The 20,685-nt window shown below is 38.7% G+C and overlaps 1 protein-coding gene across 1 annotated transcript in view; it reads left to right on the forward strand.

The window, feature by feature from the left end:
* The first annotated feature begins 391 nt into the window (after positions 1-391).
* Abcb4 (ATP-binding cassette, sub-family B (MDR/TAP), member 4) overlaps positions 392-20,685 on the forward strand; it is a 50,617-nt gene continuing 30,323 nt past the window's right edge. Inside the window, 8 exon segments of the mRNA NM_001243987.1 lie at positions 392-480; positions 3,055-3,109; positions 6,333-6,483; positions 11,525-11,582; positions 12,962-13,153; positions 14,313-14,484; positions 15,611-15,735; positions 18,125-18,296. Of these exon segments, the coding sequence (NP_001230916.1) occupies positions 401-480; positions 3,055-3,109; positions 6,333-6,483; positions 11,525-11,582; positions 12,962-13,153; positions 14,313-14,484; positions 15,611-15,735; positions 18,125-18,296 (1,005 nt within the window). The 5' untranslated portion in view covers positions 392-400.

Raw genomic sequence — 20,685 nt, forward strand, 5'->3', positions numbered from 1 at the left:
CTGCGCTGAGCTGCGGGCCGCTGGCAGCTGGCCCGGGTGGGCGGCAGCGGAGACGCGCGCCCCTGGCGGCGAGGGCGACGCGTTGGTGGTGCTGGGGCCTGCAGAGCCAGCGGGCTTGCGGGAGCTCTCCTGCGGGCCCGGGCCCTCGCCCCCGCCGCAGCGGGAGGCGTCGTTTGCGCTGGACGCGTGTGGGAGGCGGGGACGAGCCACGGCGAGCAAAGTCCAGGCCTGCCACCCGCTGCGACAGACAAGCGGTCGAAGGCCAGGTGAGCGAGGCCGCGGCGGGAGACCCAGGATAGCGGGAGGTGCCGGGCTCTGCGACTTCAGCCAGGGGTCCCCACTCCCGGGAGCTGGCCTGGGTGCACTTGGTCCTGAGGCTGTGGTTTCTCCCCAGGCTGAGATGGATCTTGAGGCAGCAAGGAACGGAACAGCGCGGCGCCCCGGGACAGTGGAGGGCGACTTTGAACTAGGCAGCATCAGGTATACCCGGTCACAAAGCCACTGGCTTTTCATGTCTGAGTCCTGCAAAGAAGATGAGAAAATCGGTTGCTGCCTGGAGCCTGTGGGAAGAAGTTTTAAGTGGGCTCCTTTTGGAACGGTTCAGAGAAAAGAGGCTGTCTTCAAAAGTGCTCCCCTCCTAGGGGCACGGGTGGCTTGATGGATATTGGTGTTGCATAACTTTCGTTGTATTTTTATAAAGTAAACATTTGAAGGCAACTCTTTTTAGCCGTCATCTGGCTACAGCTGGTCGAGCTTCAGACACCTGCTGTGGATGGCTGGGCTTTTGACTTAGGGTAGTGAAGCAAGACACCCTCCCCTCCCCTCATCCCCTTATTTCTCTTCTTTGTTTCAGTCTTTCCCCTCATCCCATGTGTAGACTGTTTTCCCCACTTCTCCTCTCTCTCCCTCCCTCTCTCCTTCCCTCCATCCCCCCACCCACCCCCAGACATGGAGAGCCACTTCATTCTTCCCTAACTTCTGCTTCCAAATCAGTTTTGTCCAAGTGCAAGAGGGGAAACCGCAGCACTTCCTCTGCCAGTGGGCCTTTCTTCCTCTCTGGTCTGGTCCTCCTCCAGTCCCCAGTGAAGCACACATACAGACTTTTGTCAGGCAATAGAGCCCAGTTGTGTGTGTGTGTGTGTGTGTGTGTGTGTGTGTGTGTGTGTGTGTGTGTTTCCTCTTTCACTGTGGGAATAGTGAATCATTTTCGATTTTAGCTTCAAATAGTTTATGAGGCTATTATAGTCTCTGAGTTCATGCTAGGCCACCCGGAATTTAACTGGCATGTGTCATGGAGTTGTCACCTAGAGGGACAAATTTATCAGTTTCTGTAATTGGTCTTCAAACTGCAAGGGGTCTGATTAGCCAACTGAAAATATGCCTATCTGATGTTGAAACTGGCACTACTTCTATATGTTAATTTGTTTCGACAGTGGCATTGACCTGTTCATTCTAAAAATGATGGCATTTATTCACAGAAAATTTAGGTTTGTCCATATCGAGTTATAAATACTTATGGATGGTGTTACTTCTATTGGAAAATGTGGTTTTGTCGTCTGGCTGGGGATAACTTCGGATCTATTAATAGCTGGCATTTTCACTGAGGAGGCTATTTATGTAGTATACTCTCTGATCGTACTGACTAGTGTAAGAGGGAACAGTCCCTCTTACACTTGGAATGGACCAGGGAAGTTCTCAGGAAAAGCTCACAGCCTTTCTTGTGGCTGGAAAGAAGGAAACAGCTCATAACTGAAATACAGAAAATTAAAAATAACTATTATAAGATTATAAGATGAAATATGAAACTGATTCTTATATAGTCATACCAAGAATTGTACAGTAAGGCTAAGCCCTCCCTCTGTTATGTAGAGCAAACTGAGAGGGGCTAATGTGCTTCTTCCAAACATGCTGCATAGTCTGAGGCACATTCTTTTGTGCATATTGAGTGCAAATATCCATCTGTTGGAAGGTACCAAGTATGAAGAAAAATTAGTAAGGATTGAGAAAATCAGGAGAACACATCAGAAGTATTTGTCAGTTTTCTTTTCTTTTCTTTCTTTTTCTTTTCTTTTTTTTTTTCAAGACAGGGTTTCTCTGTGTAGCTTTGGAGTCTATCCTGGCACTCACTCTGGAGACCAGGCTGGCCTCGAACTCACAGAGATCCCCCTGCCTCTGCCTCTCGAGTGCTGGGATTAAATGCGTGCACCACCAATGCCTGGCATATTTGCCAGTTTTAAATAAGCCGGTTACCAGTTACCTTAGCTTTTATTTTGAAGTCAATTATTTAGAAAAGAGTGGAAGGAAATGAACAGAGAGAGCTGTGGGTATTTGGGGAACATCTTCCTGACAGTAATAATTTAGAGCAAAAAGACCCTGAGGTTGTATTTGTTGTATTCACAGAACAGCAGAGAAGCCCGCCTGCCCCCCTGAGCAGATTCAGTAAGGCTAGGATTGGGAGATGTGCTTGTGAGGACCCAGCGGCCAGTACAAAGATTTGGGTTTCCCTCTGAAAAAAAGGGCAGCCATTGTTCTTGCCTGAGTGCAGAAGTAGCTTGAGTTTTTAAATAATTATGTTGGCTACAGGTTGGCAATACACTGAGGCAGACATAAATGGACGTGAAGTGGGGAGGTTACACGGGATGCTATCCTGGCCAGAGAGAAGTGTTTGGACCTTAGATGCATCTTGAATGCAGAAAAACAGTATTTCCTAAAGCTGCTCCTGTCGCTCAAAAGGAGTTATTTCCCTATAGATCCACTTGTACTTGTCTTAGGAAAAGGATGATTTAAGCGATTTGGTAAACACCATTAAGATGCCCATCTTCTCTCTATTTATTAGCTCTGTAAGGCTGATGAACTTTTCTTATTTGTCCATGTCCTTGTGGTACCTTGGACAGTTACTTGATGGCTACTCTGCAGCATTTGTTAAGCCGGATAGTTTTGACTATTGTAGTCTTCTTGTATTTCAAATGTCTGATTCAAAACCATAACTACTAAGATTTATGTCCAATTGCATGTTCACAACAATTTTAAATTTGAACAATTATATTTTTACAGCAACCAAGGCAGGAATAAAAAGAAGAAAGTGAATTTAATTGGACCACTGACACTGGTAAGCTTTGAAATATTAAATGGGAATATTCCTGCCTTTCATTCACATTTGAGAGCTTGAGTCAATAGCCAGCAAGCAAGTACTTGAAGTCTATCTGTCTTTTGCAGCACCAGGTTGTTCCTGCTGTACTTGTGCTGTATGGGTTGGCTTAATGTAAACAATGGCCTCAAATCACAGGATGGACAAAGACAGAGGTGGGACGAGCTGGCTTCGAGCTCACTGCTACATAGGGAGAAAAAACAAAATGAAGCATTTTAGAAATACCATGGAAACTCACTGACTTCAGGAAATGTCTTGTTTCAAAAAACCCTGTTTATACCCCAACCCCCCGAAAAAAAAAAAAAAAAAGAGTAGTTGGAAACAACATTTGAAACAAGAAATCTTTTTTTAAGTTATCTTTTAAAAATTTTTTTCTCTCCATTTTTTATTTAAATTAGAAACAAGATTATTTTGCATGTCAGTCCCAGTTTCCTCTGCCTCCCCTCCTCCCCTGCTTCCACCAACTAACACCCTACCTACCCTGTACCCTTTCTGCTCCCCAGGGTCATTAGAGTCTGTAATCTATCTATAAGTGCAATTAGCTTACAGGAAATTAGTTAAACTTGGCATAATGATTACGGATTCTGATTCTGTTTTAGGCCATTTCCAGTGTTTCTGAGGGTACAAGGAAAAGTAACACGTGTTTGGAAGAAACTGAATCTGTTTTCATTTGTAATGTATCTTAGAGAGGCAGGCCAGAAAAGTGTTTGCCTGCTTTGGGTAAATGTGATGTGTTCCAAAGATAGTCTCTGACAAGAAAAGCAAAAAAAAAAAAAAAAAAAAACTATGTGCATGCCCGTTGAACAACCAAGTTAGAAAAGCAAATGGATGAAAAGGCATCAAAACACTCTCGTGTCACTCAAGGCCTTTTCACACTCTTTCCGCTAATCCTTGTTATTGTTTTAAAAAGTTCAGTGAGAGTAATTTTTTATTTAGTTTTTATTGTGTGTGTGCTTATGCTATATTTACTTATTATGGACAATGGCCCAAGATCCCAACATGGTGTGTGTCTGATGTGTGTGAATGCAGGTGTATGTGCCATGGCACTTGTGTGGAAGTCAAGAGACAGTTTTGGGGAATCCATTCTTTTCTTCCAAGCCTGTTGGTTTCAGAGATCAAACTCAGGTTGTCTGTCTTGATGGACAAGTGCTTTTACCCACTGAGCCATCTCACCAGCCTAGGAAAAAGAATTTTATTCAGTGCTCCAGAGAATATATTGTGAAACAATAAGCAATTATAATTTCAGTTTAGAATCTGTTTCCTACATAAAATAGAAAAATATATAGTACAAAGTAGAATAATAGACATTGTTTTACATTTAATAATTTTAGTTTAAACTGAATTTATACTTAACTAATGTCCTGCATGTGAGTAGATATTTTGGGGTGGAAAGATTTCAGGACAAAACTGGTGTACTAGGATTAGAAATGCCTTGTTTTGTTGAAAAAGCTCACTGAAGACTAATCTAGGTTTATTTAGGAAAGTTGCCTAATTTTAATTTGACTTAAAAATTTAAATTTAATTCAACTAACATGAAAGCATTAAAATTCTTCGGTGTCATATAATGTGCACTAGAAAACAACAGCACAGGACAATCTGACCATGTGCCCTGAAAGGAGGTTGAAAGATGCAAATGTTCTAACTCCCTTCACTATAGCCACTAACAATGGACCTTGAGGACACAGGTCCTTTTGTAGTAATTAGGATTGATCTCATTTACATTTGCTCCATGTTTGTCTCTGTCTTTGTTTTATTCTAAACTCTTCCTGGGTCTGAGCCTTCACTCCTTTAGTTCTCTTGCTTGCTCTGTGCGTTGGATGGTGGCATCTGCCCCTGCTGCCCTTGGCCCCAGATGAACTCTGAAACTCTTTGAGAACAGTTTGCACACGTACCCAGTCCCCACTGTGTGCTCCCAACCCCAGCAGCACTGGGTATTGACCAGTGTGACTCAGTCTCTATCCTCAAAGATGCCACCCCACCACCCTGAGTCATTGCCTACTTTTCAGATAACTGTTTCTTGTTGCAAAGGGGAGATATGGGTGAAAGTGAACAGAGTATAAAGTTTAGAAAGAAAGGAGAAATGAAAGAGAAGGGGAGAAAGCTAAAAATGGAAATGCACCACCAAAGCTGTAGTCTAGAAGACAGAGAACGAACAGACAGAAGTTCATAAAAGAGCCAATCAAAAATATTGAGCAAAAGATGTAAATTGGAGAAGATTAAAAAGACATTGAGTAACAGTCTTCTGAAGTTGGATTTGATTAGCAATTAGGAATTGTACGCTTCACAGTGATAATTGGTACCCACCCTGCTGCCCATAGTTAGCACCAAATCCAAAAGTTCTGATGGTCTCTCCTCACCTGTAATGTGATTTTCAGGCATTCTGTTGTGCTCTGTGTATTTCTAAGCCACCTTTCTTTGCAAACCTAAAATCCCAACTTGCTCCACGTTCCCTATTCTTTTCCAGTTGATTCTTTCAAGATTTTTCATGAGCAAGATATCCTTAAAGCCCACAACACCCATAAAGTTTTTTTTATGAGTTCTTCGTTCCTGAACTGCCTTTACAGGCTAACTTTCCCACTTTCAAAGAGATCAGGCCTCAAACTGAGAAGGTCTGTTTGTTCCCATTTTCATTTCTGCTGAAATAGTATTCTGTGCATACACTGTTTTGAAGGCTGTGTTTATGTGTGTGAACTTGGTGTCTATCCTCAGCTCACCTTAATTTACTACACACAACCTCTAAAAGGTTAAGCAGTATTTCTCAATGAATCAAAATCTTTATTCCTTTGATTATATTGTAATAGTTCACCCAAGTTAAACATTAATTAAATGGAAATAGATTGATTTCTTTTCTTTCCTTTTTTTTTTCTTTTTTGGGTTTTCGAGACAGGGTTTCTCTGTAGCTTTGGAGTCTGTCCTGGAACTCACTCTGTAGACCAGGCTGGCCTCGAACTCACAGAGATCTGTCTGTCTCTGCCTCTTGAGTGTTGGCATTAAAGGTGTGCTCCACCACCACCACCTGGCTTTAGATTGAATTCTTTACATGTACATAAATCATGAACTTAATCTGGTAAGTATCTGGATTTTGACAAGCACATTTGCAACTTCAATAATACAACTAACTTGAAATAAAAATCCCCAAAGCATAGGTTATTAAATAGAATCTTATTTTATTTCCTTTTTTCAGTTCCGCTATTCTGACTGGCAGGATAAATTGTTCATGCTCCTGGGCACCATCATGGCCATAGCTCACGGGTCAGGTCTCCCCCTCATGATGATAGTCTTTGGAGAAATGACAGATAAGTTTGTGAATAATGCGGGGAACTTTTCCTTGCCAGGTAAGTGTTTCTCTGCCTTTTAAAAAAAATACATTGTATTTATCTAATTGGGTGAAAGGTATTAGAAACTGATTTTAATCTACGTCATCTGTTTATTTATTGATTTAGACACCTAGGTGACCTAGATACCACAGAGGGAGTTGTGAAATTTTTATAAAATTTCTTAAGCACTCATTTAAATCTAAAAAGTACATGTGTGCTGTCTGACTTTTAAAACTAAGGAAGTACAGGAAACTCTACACCTAAATTAAGTGGTGCTATAGTGTCACTATGTAGTGTCTATCCTCTAGTGATGACAGAAGGTTTCAAACACATCAGGTTTTAGACACATCCCAGCACTTCTTAGATGCAGTAACTTTTGTAGGTTTGTTTCTGAGTTTTATCTTTTTCTCTCTTGTCCACTCTCATTTTTAAAAATATCTATTTTCTGTGTTTGATTTTTTTGGACCAGCCAGATTAACTAGAACTGAATGTGACCTTTACTAAACAGCAATGAACTCAGTATGGATCTAAAAGAATGGAGTTGCATGGGTCCATGTTACTTAAAAGGGGGTTTCAGCAGCACCATTAGGGTAAGGAGCAGGTGGACACACTTGTTTTCATATTAGTTCAATTTAATCTAGAAATATTCCCTTGGCTTATCCCAAGCCCAAAGGCCCTGTTCTTCCAAGAAACAATGAAAAAACAAAATGAAGCTTTATTGGCATATAGATGATAGAATAAAAGATAATTAAAAAGCCAGTCGTCGTTGTAAATATACTCCATCATTTAGATGCCCTTATATACAGATACATTTTCACAGTTCACTGATTGAGAACTACATATTTAGTTGCCATTAAAAGGTTTAAATGCAGTTATTTAAAGAAAGCATGATTTCTTGATTAATACAGAAGATATGTTTGCGTTAACACTGATAATTTTTTTTTCAGAAAGCTAATAAAAGTGTCTATCGTATACTCCCTGTGTTAGAACAGAATTCCAACCCAGGTCTTTTTACTGTCCCAGCTATAATCATGACCACGTGTATTTCCTCCAGTATAAATAATTATGCTTCTTGATGAGAAAAAAAAAAGCTATTTCAAATGAATTTAGATTTCTGATGCTTGACCGGTGACCAAAAACCTTAAACATTTTAAAGATAAGTTGAGAAGGACAAAATAGCTTTGAAGGTCTTTAATAGGGTCTTGAAAGATGGCTCAGTGGTGAAGAGCACTGGCTGCTCTTCTAAGGACACAGGTTCAAATTCCGGAGCACACATGGCAATTTACCAGAGGTCTCTGGGGACACTGCAAGCTTCTGATGCACAGACATACATATTCAGGCAAGACACTCATATACATAAAGCAAAATATAACTTTATCAGAAAATATTGAGCTGGGTGTGGTGGTGTATGCTTTTAACCCTAGCACTCGGGAGGCAGAGATAGGTTTGAGTTTGAGGTCAGCCTGTTCCACAAAATGAATTCCAGGACTACCAGGGGATAAGTAGAGAGACCCTGTCTAAAAGGAAGAAAAAGAACAAAAGGAAGGAAGGGAGAAAAAAGTGAGGAAGGAGAAAGAAAAAGAGACAGAAAAAAGAAGGAATAAAGAGAGAAAAATAAGTACAAATTAAAAGTATTTAAGGAAGAATAAGAGGTAGGACTTTTCCATTTGTTTCCTTTTATTTCATAGAAGGTCTTGATCTGTTACAGTCACATATTAACTTTACATCTTTTACATATTAATTACATGCACATACACACAGAGATGAGCATACCAGGGTGGTACCTATAATGCGACATACCAACCAAAAATTGTCTTCTATGTACCTTGAGGACATTACGCTGTTAAACTAGTGGATGAATGATGGGTACTATATATGAATTGTCCACTTATATGGATTATCTAGAGTAGTAAAATTCATAGAAATGTGAAGTAGAAGAGTACTTATTAAGGATTTGGGGAGGGATATGGGGAGCTATTGTTTAATTAGCATAGGATTTTAAAGACTTCAGAAAATTGGTTGGATGAAAATATTTAACACTTTTAAACTATACACTTAAAATTGTCAAGATGCTAAATTTTATTATTCTATGTGTATTTGTATTATAGCTACTTTTTAAAAAAAATAACCAGCTTAAAATAATGTAATTTACTTATCATGAATTTGCTTCTGGACCAAGTATCATAGTCTTGCTTCTGTTTTTTCTAGAATAATTCAACTACTTGCTTATTTGGAGCAGTTTCCTTTTTTATTTTACTTGTAGTTAATTATGCAATTCTGTGGCTTTGAAGTTGGACACAGCAGACAGGTACTTTGTGCTAAGGGCCAAATTCAAGGTCTCTCTGGGGAACTGAATGTGTAAGAGATTACGGAGCAGTTGATGCAAGAGAATTAACAATTCTGTCATGGTATTCTCAGATTATAGATGCTGAGGTTCTACCCTTGACTTTAAAACCACACAGTCACAGGCCATATTGCCTGTCATGGAGGATTTGCAGTGGGACTTCCCATGACTGATGAATTTACTTCATTCTGTGGTTTGTGAAAGTGATAATATACTTCATTCTCTTTGAAGAAAAATAAAGTCATCAGTGAACTCATTCCCATTGTAGCATGTTCTTTGCTATGTTTATCCATGTAAACTGAGCTAAAAATTACTGGGTTGGGTAGTTAACTGAAGTCTTACCTCATCAAAGAGAGGGGTTTTGTTCATTTGTTTGTTTTGTGGTTTTTGGTAGGTTATTTAGAATTTTTGTTGGATTCTTGGGCACCAAGACTCACTGAAAGCAAGTGAGAATGGAATAGTAGAGGAAAAAGGGTTTAGATTACAAAAGTCTCCAACAATGACTAATTGTGAACAGAGCCCATCCTTGTCAGCAGAGGCGAGCTACTTCATGGCAGGACTGTCCTCTCACAATGATTTGGTTGTGCACAAACTATGAACAAATGCTTTTTCATCCAAAACCTTAAGAACAGAGTCATAGAAAACAGTTCATCTGAGGAGTATCAAAGACTTTGTTTAGGACCATTCTGTGTGACTATAATAATCTGGAAAATTCTGTGGGGAAATTGCTGCGACTTGCATGCTCTTGCATTGCTTCGTGGTAGAGAAGAAAATGTATGTTTGAGCCTTGAGTTATATTAACTGTCCATAGCACCCAAGCTGTCTGAACAAATGCCATCCACTTGTTTTAATGCTGGACAACCCATTTGATACCAGAATTTTACTTTGAGAGTCTAATGTGATAAGGAAGACACTCTCTCTGTTCCTTAATGCCTGTGTTTATTATTCAGATCCTTCACTCAAAGCTGGATGACCATGGCCAAATTGCTTAACCACCATAGTCCTTACTATTCTAAAATTATGTTTGAAAGGTGATCATGGATTGACTATGGAACCAAACTGATTACTAACATAAAGCATCTAGAACATGATAAGAGTCAAGAAATGAGACCACCGGTCTAATTTTGTTTCACCATCTATAGCATGGGTGGATTTTATGGGATCTCTCAAAAGGAAAAGCTTTAAGCATGCCTCATCCCCTTGTTATGGCAGAGATCAAGAGAGCTCTCCATCCTGTCACATTAGAATAAAGGGATACTTGTCATTCTGAATGAGCAAGACAGACTGATGTAATTGGGCTTGGGTAAGATCTGGAAAGAGTTTTATTCTCAAAGTTCTCAATAATTTTTAGACTAGTAAACAAGGAGGACCCTAAAAGAGACAAACTTTGTCCCCTGGAGAAGGGGAAAGGGTCACAATCCCCTGAGCAAATTGAGAACATGGGAAGAGGGGGGAGGGAGCTACGAGAATGAGAAGGGAAGAAGAGGAAGGATGCAGAGGTCATGAGGGAGCAGAAAGGTTGAGTCAGGTGTAGATTAGAAGAAAGGATATGTGATAGGCAGGGTTTTAGTTGGGGGGATGGAAGGGAAATGGGATTGTCATGTAATTCAATCATGTCTGTAACTCAAACAAAACAAAACAAAACAAGGGCCAAAGGAAAAAAAATAATTTTTAGAAGGCCAAACTAGGTGACCAAAAGGGATTTCGTAAATGCTGTAAATACGAGGTTTACTTTTCCCCTTTCTTGTGGGTGTTTTTTAAGTGGAAATAAGTCATTGCCACACAAATCAATCAGCAGAATGCAATGTGAGAGCAAAGGGCACCCTGCCTGGGCCTACGGCAGGTTTGCTGCTTGCTAGCTGTGTGGCTTTGGACATGGTTATTTCTCTCTGCTTCAGTTTCCTTTTCCATAACTGATGCGTTTTGAAATATTCTTACCTCACAAGGTTGCTATGAAAGGTAAATGAGTCCATGTGAAGTATTCAGAGCAGAGCCTGGCATGCAACAAACATTCAACAAATAGTAATTGCTATTTAAACATAACAACTAAGAACATCTTGTTGGTATTTTTATCACATTAGCTCACATTAATTAGTATGGTTTTTTTTTTTTCAACTAATGCTGCCTAAAACATACATACCCAGTACTCCAGTGCTGTTAATAAGCAGATGTAACGAAGGGACTGACTAATTACCAGAGATGCAGTAACTTATTTTTGAGCCACTTATTTGGGTTTCCCTCGTCTGTAACTTTCTTCTTTGCAATGGAAGTAATCTGTCCTTTCTGTTACTTTCATCATTGGGAAATATGTAAGAAAAAAGGAATAAAAATAAAAATTAAAAGAACAAGTCTTTTGAATCACCAAGAAAATAGTGGTGTCCACCAAATCTCATAGTTTCTATTCTGACCAGTTCTTTTTGCCTCCTCTGCCTTAAGTAAGACACCTCTGTGCGTCTACCTTCCATCAACTGTTCTACCCTGCCTTAGGAAGCTGCTTGGCCACAGGCCCAGAGTGTGCAGGAGGGGTAGAACCAGGAGAGCTTGTCTTCCCCCATCTGGACCTGTATTTCAGTGAACTGAAAAATACCCTTGGGTGTGAAAAAAGGGATCGTCTTTGAGAAACTAAACTGTACATCTTTACCATCTTAACAGATTTTTTTTTTTAAATCTAGCAATTCATATTAATAGTCCTTTTTTGTTTTCGTTTTTATTTAGTGAATTTTTCATTGTCAATGATAAATCCAGGGAGGATTCTGGAAGAAGAAATGACTAGGTAATTTATGTGTATGTATATATTGTGCTCTACTTTTAACACTACATTTAAAGTGGCCTCATACTGCAGAGTTGTGAGAATGTATAAAATGGCCTCATACTGCAGAGTTGTGAGAACATATAAAATGGCCTCATACTGGAGAGTTGTGAGAATGTATAAAATGGCCTCATACTGCAGAGTTGTGAGAATGTATGAAATGGCCTCATACTGCAGAGTTGTGAGAACGTATAAAATGGCCTCATACTGCAGAGTTGTGAGAAAGTATAAAATGGCCTCATACTGCAGAGTTGTGAGCATGTATAAAATGCCCATTTCTTTCCCAAGCTCCACATTCTCTAATTGTCTGTGCCCCAGCCCGAAGTTTCAAGAAAGTTCTTTCCTTATGACCCTTCACTTGCATGTGATTCCTAGCAATAGATAAAATTTTACATAGTCACAGTAGTTAATCTTGTTAATAAATTAATAAAACACAGTTATCTACTGTCTTTGTTTCCATTTTGCCACTTTGATTCTAGTATAGTCATTTATGGCATCTACACCCCTTCCAGTCTTCCTAGCAAATCTCAAAGGCCTGGAGCACAATGTTGGCCTATGTTACATATTAGTTACTTTTTTTTTTTTCTAACTAGGGCTTTCTGCATGCTAAAGCAGATCAGAAAGGCTAATTGAACATATTTTGTAAAATTAGATTCAAGATAGATTTTGGACCATCCAGATGGAATTTATTGTTTTTAAAGACATCACTGATTCAGTTGTACTTTTGTTCCAAATCAATTTGAATTTATTAAGTTTTTTTAAGAAAACTAATTAAAAAAAAACTTGCAAGGGTGGATGACTTGCCGTTTCTTTAAATAAGAATATGGAAAGCCTTACAGTAAGAACTGTTTACGTGTTTTACATGTTTACTATTGTTTGCCATGTGGAGCGGGTAGAGACATTTCAGGATAAGTATATACAAGCCCAGGCTACAGTTATGACAAATTGTCATCAATTTAAAGCAAACCACGGACATGATTTTTATGTAGTTAATCATGCAAGTTTATTGTATGGTATTTTAGGAAAACAAATTTGCTGTTACTGAGCATTCATCCTGCCATTTAAGGAAAGAGAAAGATTGGTACATATTTGTGATAATGTCTTCCATGTCTATGATCTATTTAGAAAGTTGATTAATTTCCAATTCTGAAATATTTTCCTATGAGCCTGTCTAGCTGGCATAGAGGATAGCTCAGCTCTTGGGAAACTGAGGCAGAAGGTTCAGAGGCCAGTATGAGTCTGGGCTACAGAATGAGTTCAAGGCAACCCTGAGCTACACAAGGAGACTGTGTCTCAAAATCAAACAATAAATAAATGAAAGAGCCTTTCCAACTATTTTCCAGATATGCATATTACTACTCGGGACTAGGTGGTGGAGTTCTTGTTGCTGCCTACATCCAAGTTTCATTCTGGACTTTGGCAGCTGGCCGGCAAATAAAGAAAATCAGACAAAATTTTTTTCATGCCATCCTCCGTCAAGAAATGGGCTGGTTTGACATCAAGGGTACCACTGAACTCAATACACGGCTGACAGAGTAAGTGTATTTTTATTATCACATTTTGATGAAGAAATGATGTGCTCTCATGGATCTTACTACAGGCCTGGCAGGTGCCAGACCCCAAATAAGAATGGCTGAATGGATGAGCAAGTGGTTGCCTTAATTACAAAGACTTGCTTTAGTAAGGACGGACACTTCACTTATTTAACAAACATTTGAGGGTATATTACATACATACTAAGTGTCCTCCTGGGGGCTTAGAATATGAGCAAACTTGGTGCTTTGCTCCAGTAGGGGGAATAGATGATAAACATTTGTTGCTGGGCATTCTGACACATACACAGATGAGGTCAGAGAAGGACAGAAGATCAAGGTGTTTAGGGCCTTCGTGCCTCACTCTGAAAGAAACAGCAGCCATGGGAAAGTGTGACATTACAGTGACACTGGCATTGAGAACACATGAAAGCATACAAATTGAATACCATTTATTTGACATGCTTGTACCCAGGAGTTGGTTCTGATGTGTGGACTTTTTGGATTTTGACATGTCTGTGTACACTTTACCAATGGGGTACTTTTATAATGGAAAAATCTGAAATGTTTTTTAGCATTAACACAGTGCTCATAAAGCTTCAAGTGCTATGGAGATCCACAGCTCTAACCCCAGCATTCCAGGGGTGTGAGCAGAGAGATGCTAAGAGAGAAGGGTCAAAGATTCAAGTAAGCCTTGGCTTTAGCAAGACCTTGTGTCAAAAAGCCAGGGAGGAAGAGGAAAAAGAAAAAAAGGAAGGAGGGAGCGAGAGAGAATTTTTTTGAGTTTTTAATTTTTAGAGAGAATTATTTTATTTTAGAGAAATGATGTTCAACTTAGAACATTTTTTCTGTGAATGTCCTTTTACTGTTGTAATACTTTTTCTAATTCCTTCTTTTAAACAAATTGATTCATGTCCATAGTGTTAAGGCTTCTGTGATAGGATTAACTAATTTCATAGTACCAGCTTTAGTGGCATTAACATCTTAGAAGGAGGAACTAATCCTGAGTTTCCTTTGTGTAGTATTTCCATGGGAAAATAGTCAAGAGGCTAAGACTGTAAAATGGGCATGTTTTTCTTGTCTATGCGTTTATTAAATGTGTACTTCACCTTTCTGACTGAAGACCTCCTGCCTGTAACCACTTAGGTGTGATCTTTTTTAGTGACATCTCCAAAATCAGTGAAGGAATTGGTGACAAAGTTGGAATGTTCTTTCAAGCAGTAGCCACGTTTTTTGCAGGATTCATAGTGGGGTTCATCAGAGGATGGAAGCTCACCCTGGTGATCATGGCCATCAGCCCCATACTCGGGCTGTCTGCAGCTGTTTGGGCAAAGGTGTGTGAAATCCAGACCTTCTCATGTACACTAATTCATGCAGAGTGTTGCTCTGGATATCCAGAGAGTATATCTACTGCCCAAGTAGATGCGTGCTGAGGGTCAGTGGCAGCCATGTCCAGAAGTATATCATTCACTTAGACACTTAATATGAAAATTAATGTTTAGTATGACTCCAAACAGTACAGTTCTTGCCTTAACCACTATTCTTAATTTCACTCTTATCTCTCTGAATAAATATTCTCATGTGGTATTTGAAATGACAGGTATATTTTTATTTAAGAAAATGCAAATTTAAAGCACAGTCCTCCAAATGATTGAAAAAATGGAAGTTTTAAACGGGGTTAGGTTCCCTATTTCATTCCATTCTATAAATTTTACCTTGTATGCATGCATATAAAATCATATTTACTTGAAACACTATTTCAGAGTTGAGCAAATTTGCTGGCTATTTTTTGTATAATCTGAGAGTGATGATTCACTTAATTACTTGTATCTCTTACGTTTTGATTTTCTTCCCCGTGTCATTTTATTTAAGTAAGATTTAAGTAAGATTCCCCAGAACCAAAAATAAAAAAAAAATTCTGGGTTTGGTGTTACAAGTTTTTAAGATCAGTGCTGGGGAGATAGAGACAGGCAGATCCCTGAGAATGGCTATGAGCTAGCCTAGCCTAACTGGTGAGCTCCACGTCAGTGAGAGACTATCTTTAAGAAACATAGATGCTCAACTTGGAATAAGATGTAGTATTTTTGCTATTAATATTCTTTTCGCACACATGAATATGTGCGCATGTTCACACATACACACATTGTGACATAATAAAGGGAAAGTATAGTTAATCTTTCCAAGATGTAAGGTTTGATTTTATCTAACATAGCTGACAGATAAAAGGTATGAAAGTGTGAAAGGTATGGAATTTGGCAGGGTTCCCATGTACACTTTCCCTGGCGACTCAGTGGCTCAGATCTAGCCTTTATAGGAGACACTATAGGACCCTCTTTGAGACCTGGCTTTAACGTTGCAAAGCATAGAGGTTGGATGGGGAATGGGAGTTAAAGCGTTGTGCAGGCTGCCTTTTATCCCTTCTCTCCATGCAAAAGTCATGACTGTTTCTCTTCTAAACAGATACTCTCAACATTCAGTGACAAAGAACTAGCTGCATATGCAAAAGCAGGTGCTGTGGCTGAAGAGGCTCTGGGAGCCATCAGAACCGTGATAGCTTTCGGGGGCCAGAACAAAGAGCTAGAAAGGTCAGGAAGTTTCTTTGTCTGGTGGTTCAAAGAATCCACTTTTACGTGCTTTCATTCATTCTCTTGTGGTATGTGTTTACTACTTTCTTTTTCCTGATATTGACCTTCCCCACATGATACAAGCATTTTTCACTATTGGCTGTGACTTATCAGGCTCAAACGGGGGTTCTCAACCTCATGTGTTCTACAAACTAACTCCATTAGAGGCCTGATGATGCCCAGGGGCATGCTTCCCAGAATAATGCTCTTAACTGCATAAGAGGAAATATGCAGGGTTCCAAAGGATGCCAATATATAGAAGTACAGTTATCAAGGTACTTTTACTTTTCCACCTCCTTTACTGGCTAGAAACTGAAATACAGAAGAGAAAAATCTGAGCTATGGGTCTCCTAGTCACAACCCAGGGTTTTCTGTGGGGCTGTAAGAACTGGACATAACTCCCCCTCACATCTAGCTGTCTGCCTCAATTCCAGAAGCGCTTCTCCATGGTCATGTGCTGGAGGATATGGGCACTTGCTTAAAAAACACCACAGTACAAACAAACAGAAGAAATTTCATTGAGATAGACTCGATAAAGGGCTCTACATATTAAGTACATGTATCTTGATGAGTTTGGAGATAAATATATAAGTGTATAAATCATTAATGTTCTCATTAAAATAATTTTCCCTAAATATAGTTGAAATGTGACCCCATAAAAATATCTTCTTTATGTGAGACTTTCGATAGCCACAACTCTTTAAATACAGTGTCTGAAAATTCTCTATCAAGTTTCCAGTATTAAATGCAAAGCTTCTCCAATCGCTTCCATTTCATTCTCTATTTTTCTGTTCTTTATCCCTCTTGGAAGCCATGGTGTTTCTGGTTCTCTAACGTCTTCCTTTTTTCTCTCTCACTGCTGCTTCCTGTACACAATAGTCCACACAGAGCACACTAACCCTCAGGTGGACCTCAGGATGTCAGTGTAATCATGCCGCTCCATTACCCAATGAAGGTAATTACAGCATGCCCACTCTCACTGGAGCATTGTGTCACACAGGGGCACTTGTCAATCTTGCTGCTGCATGCACCTGGAGACTCTGCCACCCAGCCATAATTACAGTGTTGGAGGTGGTGCCCTGGCTGCCTCCTCAGACACAGCTCTGCTTGATGAATGCAGCACTCGTAGTGGAGGAAAGTACTCCAAAGCACTGGGCGCTTAAAGGCATTTAAAAAAACCTTTCTGTGTGACAGCATACATTTTAAAAACAATGACTAATGAATTCCATGCCTCGTTGAACTGAACTAAAAATGCAGTGATGTTTCTGGGGAGTTTTGATAAAAAGAAACACTCTAATTTATATGATGTTCTCCCTCCGAGTTTCATTGTAAACCCACAAGATTAGGGAGCCAACAATGACATTTCCACTGTTTGAATCTAGCGTGAAAGAATAGAATTAATTTAATTGTATGTAAAAATATTTTAATTTGCTAAAATCATTCTGAAAATTTATATATATATATATATATATATATATATATATATATAATACTTATAATTGTGGAAGCCAGCAATATGAACTTAAAATATTCAAATACTAAAATACTTATTCAAAAATAAGATGTTAATAGGATGAAACATTATAAGAAGAGATGATATTCTAGTATGATAGGGACAACAGGAACAAGAATTATCAAGTTTGCCATCAACCATAAGCTCGCCAATATACTAACTACACTTTGTAATTACTTTACCAGTCTCATGATTAATAGGATTAAGTTAGTAGAGTTCTTTTCTCCATTTCTGAAACAATTAAACTAAAACAATAAAATGGAGAAAGACCCATATATCTTGTAGGAGCCACTTTCTAACCTTATACCTGGCTTGGCACTTGAAGATTGCTTGATTTATAAAGATCAAAGCAGGAAGCCCATGGTTCATGTAAACGAAACGTGCAGAATTTCTCACCCTTACCCAGAAGAGCAACCTAGGGAAGATTTTCTTTTCTATAGAGAGGAAAACATAAGCCTGGGTTATGAAAGTAACCATTACAGAGCCTAGGGGTTGGATTGTTTTTTGTTGGTGGTGTTTTTTTTTTTTTTTTTTTTTTTCTCCCTTAATCCTGACTGGTAAGGCTGTCCATTTTGATAACAGGAAGATTCTTGGTATCCCAGGAGTGAGACTTCCACTCTGGGTCAGCCATAGGAGATGAGGCAGGCGGGTCAGGAGCAGGCTAGGTCTGTTCTAATGAGCACTGATCCTGAATGGGGCCAGTTCCCCGGATGCTGGGGCTCCCCAAGAGTTTATTCCCTTCATGGCTTTTATCTTTGAACCTCTTGCTAGGTGATTATTGTTTGGGTTGTAAATTATTATTCTCATTCTCACAGTCCACTCTTCATTTTCCGGTAGGTATCAGAAACACTTAGAAAATGCCAAAAAAATTGGAATTAAAAAGGCTATCTCAGCAAACATATCCATGGGCATTGCCTTCTTGTTAATATATGCATCCTATGCATTGGCCTTCTGGTATGGATCCACTTTGGTTATATCAAAAGAATATACTATTGGAAATGCAATGACAGTAAGTAATACCTCTAATATTTATGAGGAATCTGAATTTATTTTACACCCATCTTAGCTTTCTTCTTTAAAGATTTATTTTTAGTATTATTTCAAGGTGTGTGTGTGTGTGTGTGTGTGTGTGTGTGTGTGTGTGTGTGTGTGTGTACTTGAACTCACGTGTGATATGAGTGTAGGTACCTGTGGAGGCCAGATGTGTAGGATCCCCTGGACCTGGAATTACAGAAGGTTGCGAGCCTCCTGTCATAGGTACAATATGAACCAAACTTGGTCTCTGCAAGAGCAGTATTAATTCTTAACCCTGAGCCATCTCTGTAGCCCTGACCTATTCTTTTCCCATCTTCCTTCTTTTGGAAGAATAAGTTGTGATTGTAGGTTTATCTTTGCTGTCATGTGGGTAGAGCTGGCTTTCTGGAACACACAAATCAAGTCCTAATGAGGACAAGATAATAACGCGTGGCTCAACCATGGGGGAAATACATATACATACAAAGGGAAATAAAAATGTGGATGGAATAGTATATATTGGAATTACCTTTATTCTCCTGCTGAGAATAGATACATTTATTATTATTATAGATAGGTCATTATGTAAAAGAGCATTCAATTCACACCACATGAAGTACCAGCTTTTTAAAATATAAAAAATATGTTCATTTGTTTATGTAAAAGTGAAGATAACCTCATGACATGATTATGAAAATAATATACTTGAATTATACTAAAGATTAAAATAAAAACTTTTAAAATTTAAGTTACAAGCTAAGAATTGATAGTGAATTTTAGTATATATTTTTCAGATATGTATGTTTTTCTGTTTCCTAACTGAGGTAGATCTTATGTAGATATGTAGATCTTTGGTAATATTTTCAGTGATATTTTATGACCGTCTTCCCATGTTGGGGTTGGTTAGTACAAAATCATTTAAATGGAAAGATTTCAAAACTTGTTTCTTGCTTGTTGCTCAAAATGAAAATCCTAATATAATTTGGAGCTCGTACTTTCAACATATGGAAACTTGAATGTCACAATGTACCCTACCAGGTATTACTAGGCCTTGGTGATGGTTGAGGGCATTAGTAACAGTTGAGTCTCCTCAGCCCCCGCTTGTCACTGTGGTAGTTTGTCATATTTTTTTCACTTCTTCATTTCCTCCAGATGTTTTATAAAGAAGGAAGGTTGCATCTTGACTTTGTCATTAACCTTGTGTGATGAATGTGTCCACATTTGTAGCATGAGGACAAGAATACTTGTGTCACAGGGCTGAAAGTAACTTCCAAGATAGAGGGAACCTGGCAAGATAGAGGGAACTACATACAGGGTTGAGACTATTACACTAACATCGTAACATCTACTCTGGTGGAGAACTTTTCTCTCACTGGTCCTTATTTATATTAAGATTAGAGATAGGTATTAAATGCATTTGGGTTTTGTAAACTTGAACATCATTGTTGCTTCAGAGAAAATAAGCTATATGTAGTTTTACCATGCCTGGAATGAAAGAAGTAATTTCTCTTCTCCTATATTCTTCTTAAATTACATATGCTATTAATCTGGCTTCCCTAAACTGTATTCTTGGATTTATATTTACATTTATTTTCCAATGATAAAACAAGAAAACATGTATTGTTTTGTATGCCAGAACAGAATAACCAGAGTCATTTCCTGTTCTATAGATGGATGAACTGACTAGGAATGGCCATGCACACCTTTAATGCCAGCACAAGGAGACTGGGGCCGAGAATAGGCCTTCTGATGAGTTCCAGGTCCGCCTGGACAGCATAATGGGTTCTAGACCACCTTGGGCTACAGAAAGATGTTAGTTTTAAAATATAAAATGAAATGTTAAATATTTTGCATAAAATTTTGTTCATATGTCCATATATAAATCTATAATAGCCTTTTTAAGGAAAATTCCATGGGGTCAAAATCTGCAATGTTTCCTATTGAACATTTTGTACCATTCCTTGCAGAGTTAAAGGAAATGGTAAAGAGCTGCATAATGACACTAACGGCAAAATGCTTCAGCTTCAGCGCTAATGAAATGGGTTTCCCAACCCTTTATGACTAATATTTATATAATCAGGAAAAATGCAGCAAATAGTTTGGCATACTAAACAAAACTTGTTTCTGATGCTGAAAAACACAGTCAGATAAGAAAATGCTATGTTAATTTTTATAAATTTTGTCTTTTACTGAAACAGTCCTTATTTCTTATTAAAATGATGGAAGTGCTTATCACACTAATTATATACCCATAGCAAATTATCACAATGTGTCCATGAAGATGTTCAAATAGTATTTCTCAGTATGAAATCAATCCTAAATCCTAAATTTACTCCTTTGTATGTTACATCTGAAGCAAGCTCTAACTCTGGTGGTGTCATCCT

Source organism: Cricetulus griseus, assembly GCF_003668045.3.
Source record: "Cricetulus griseus strain 17A/GY chromosome 1 unlocalized genomic scaffold, alternate assembly CriGri-PICRH-1.0 chr1_0, whole genome shotgun sequence".
Classification (NCBI taxonomy): domain Eukaryota; kingdom Metazoa; phylum Chordata; class Mammalia; order Rodentia; family Cricetidae; genus Cricetulus; species Cricetulus griseus.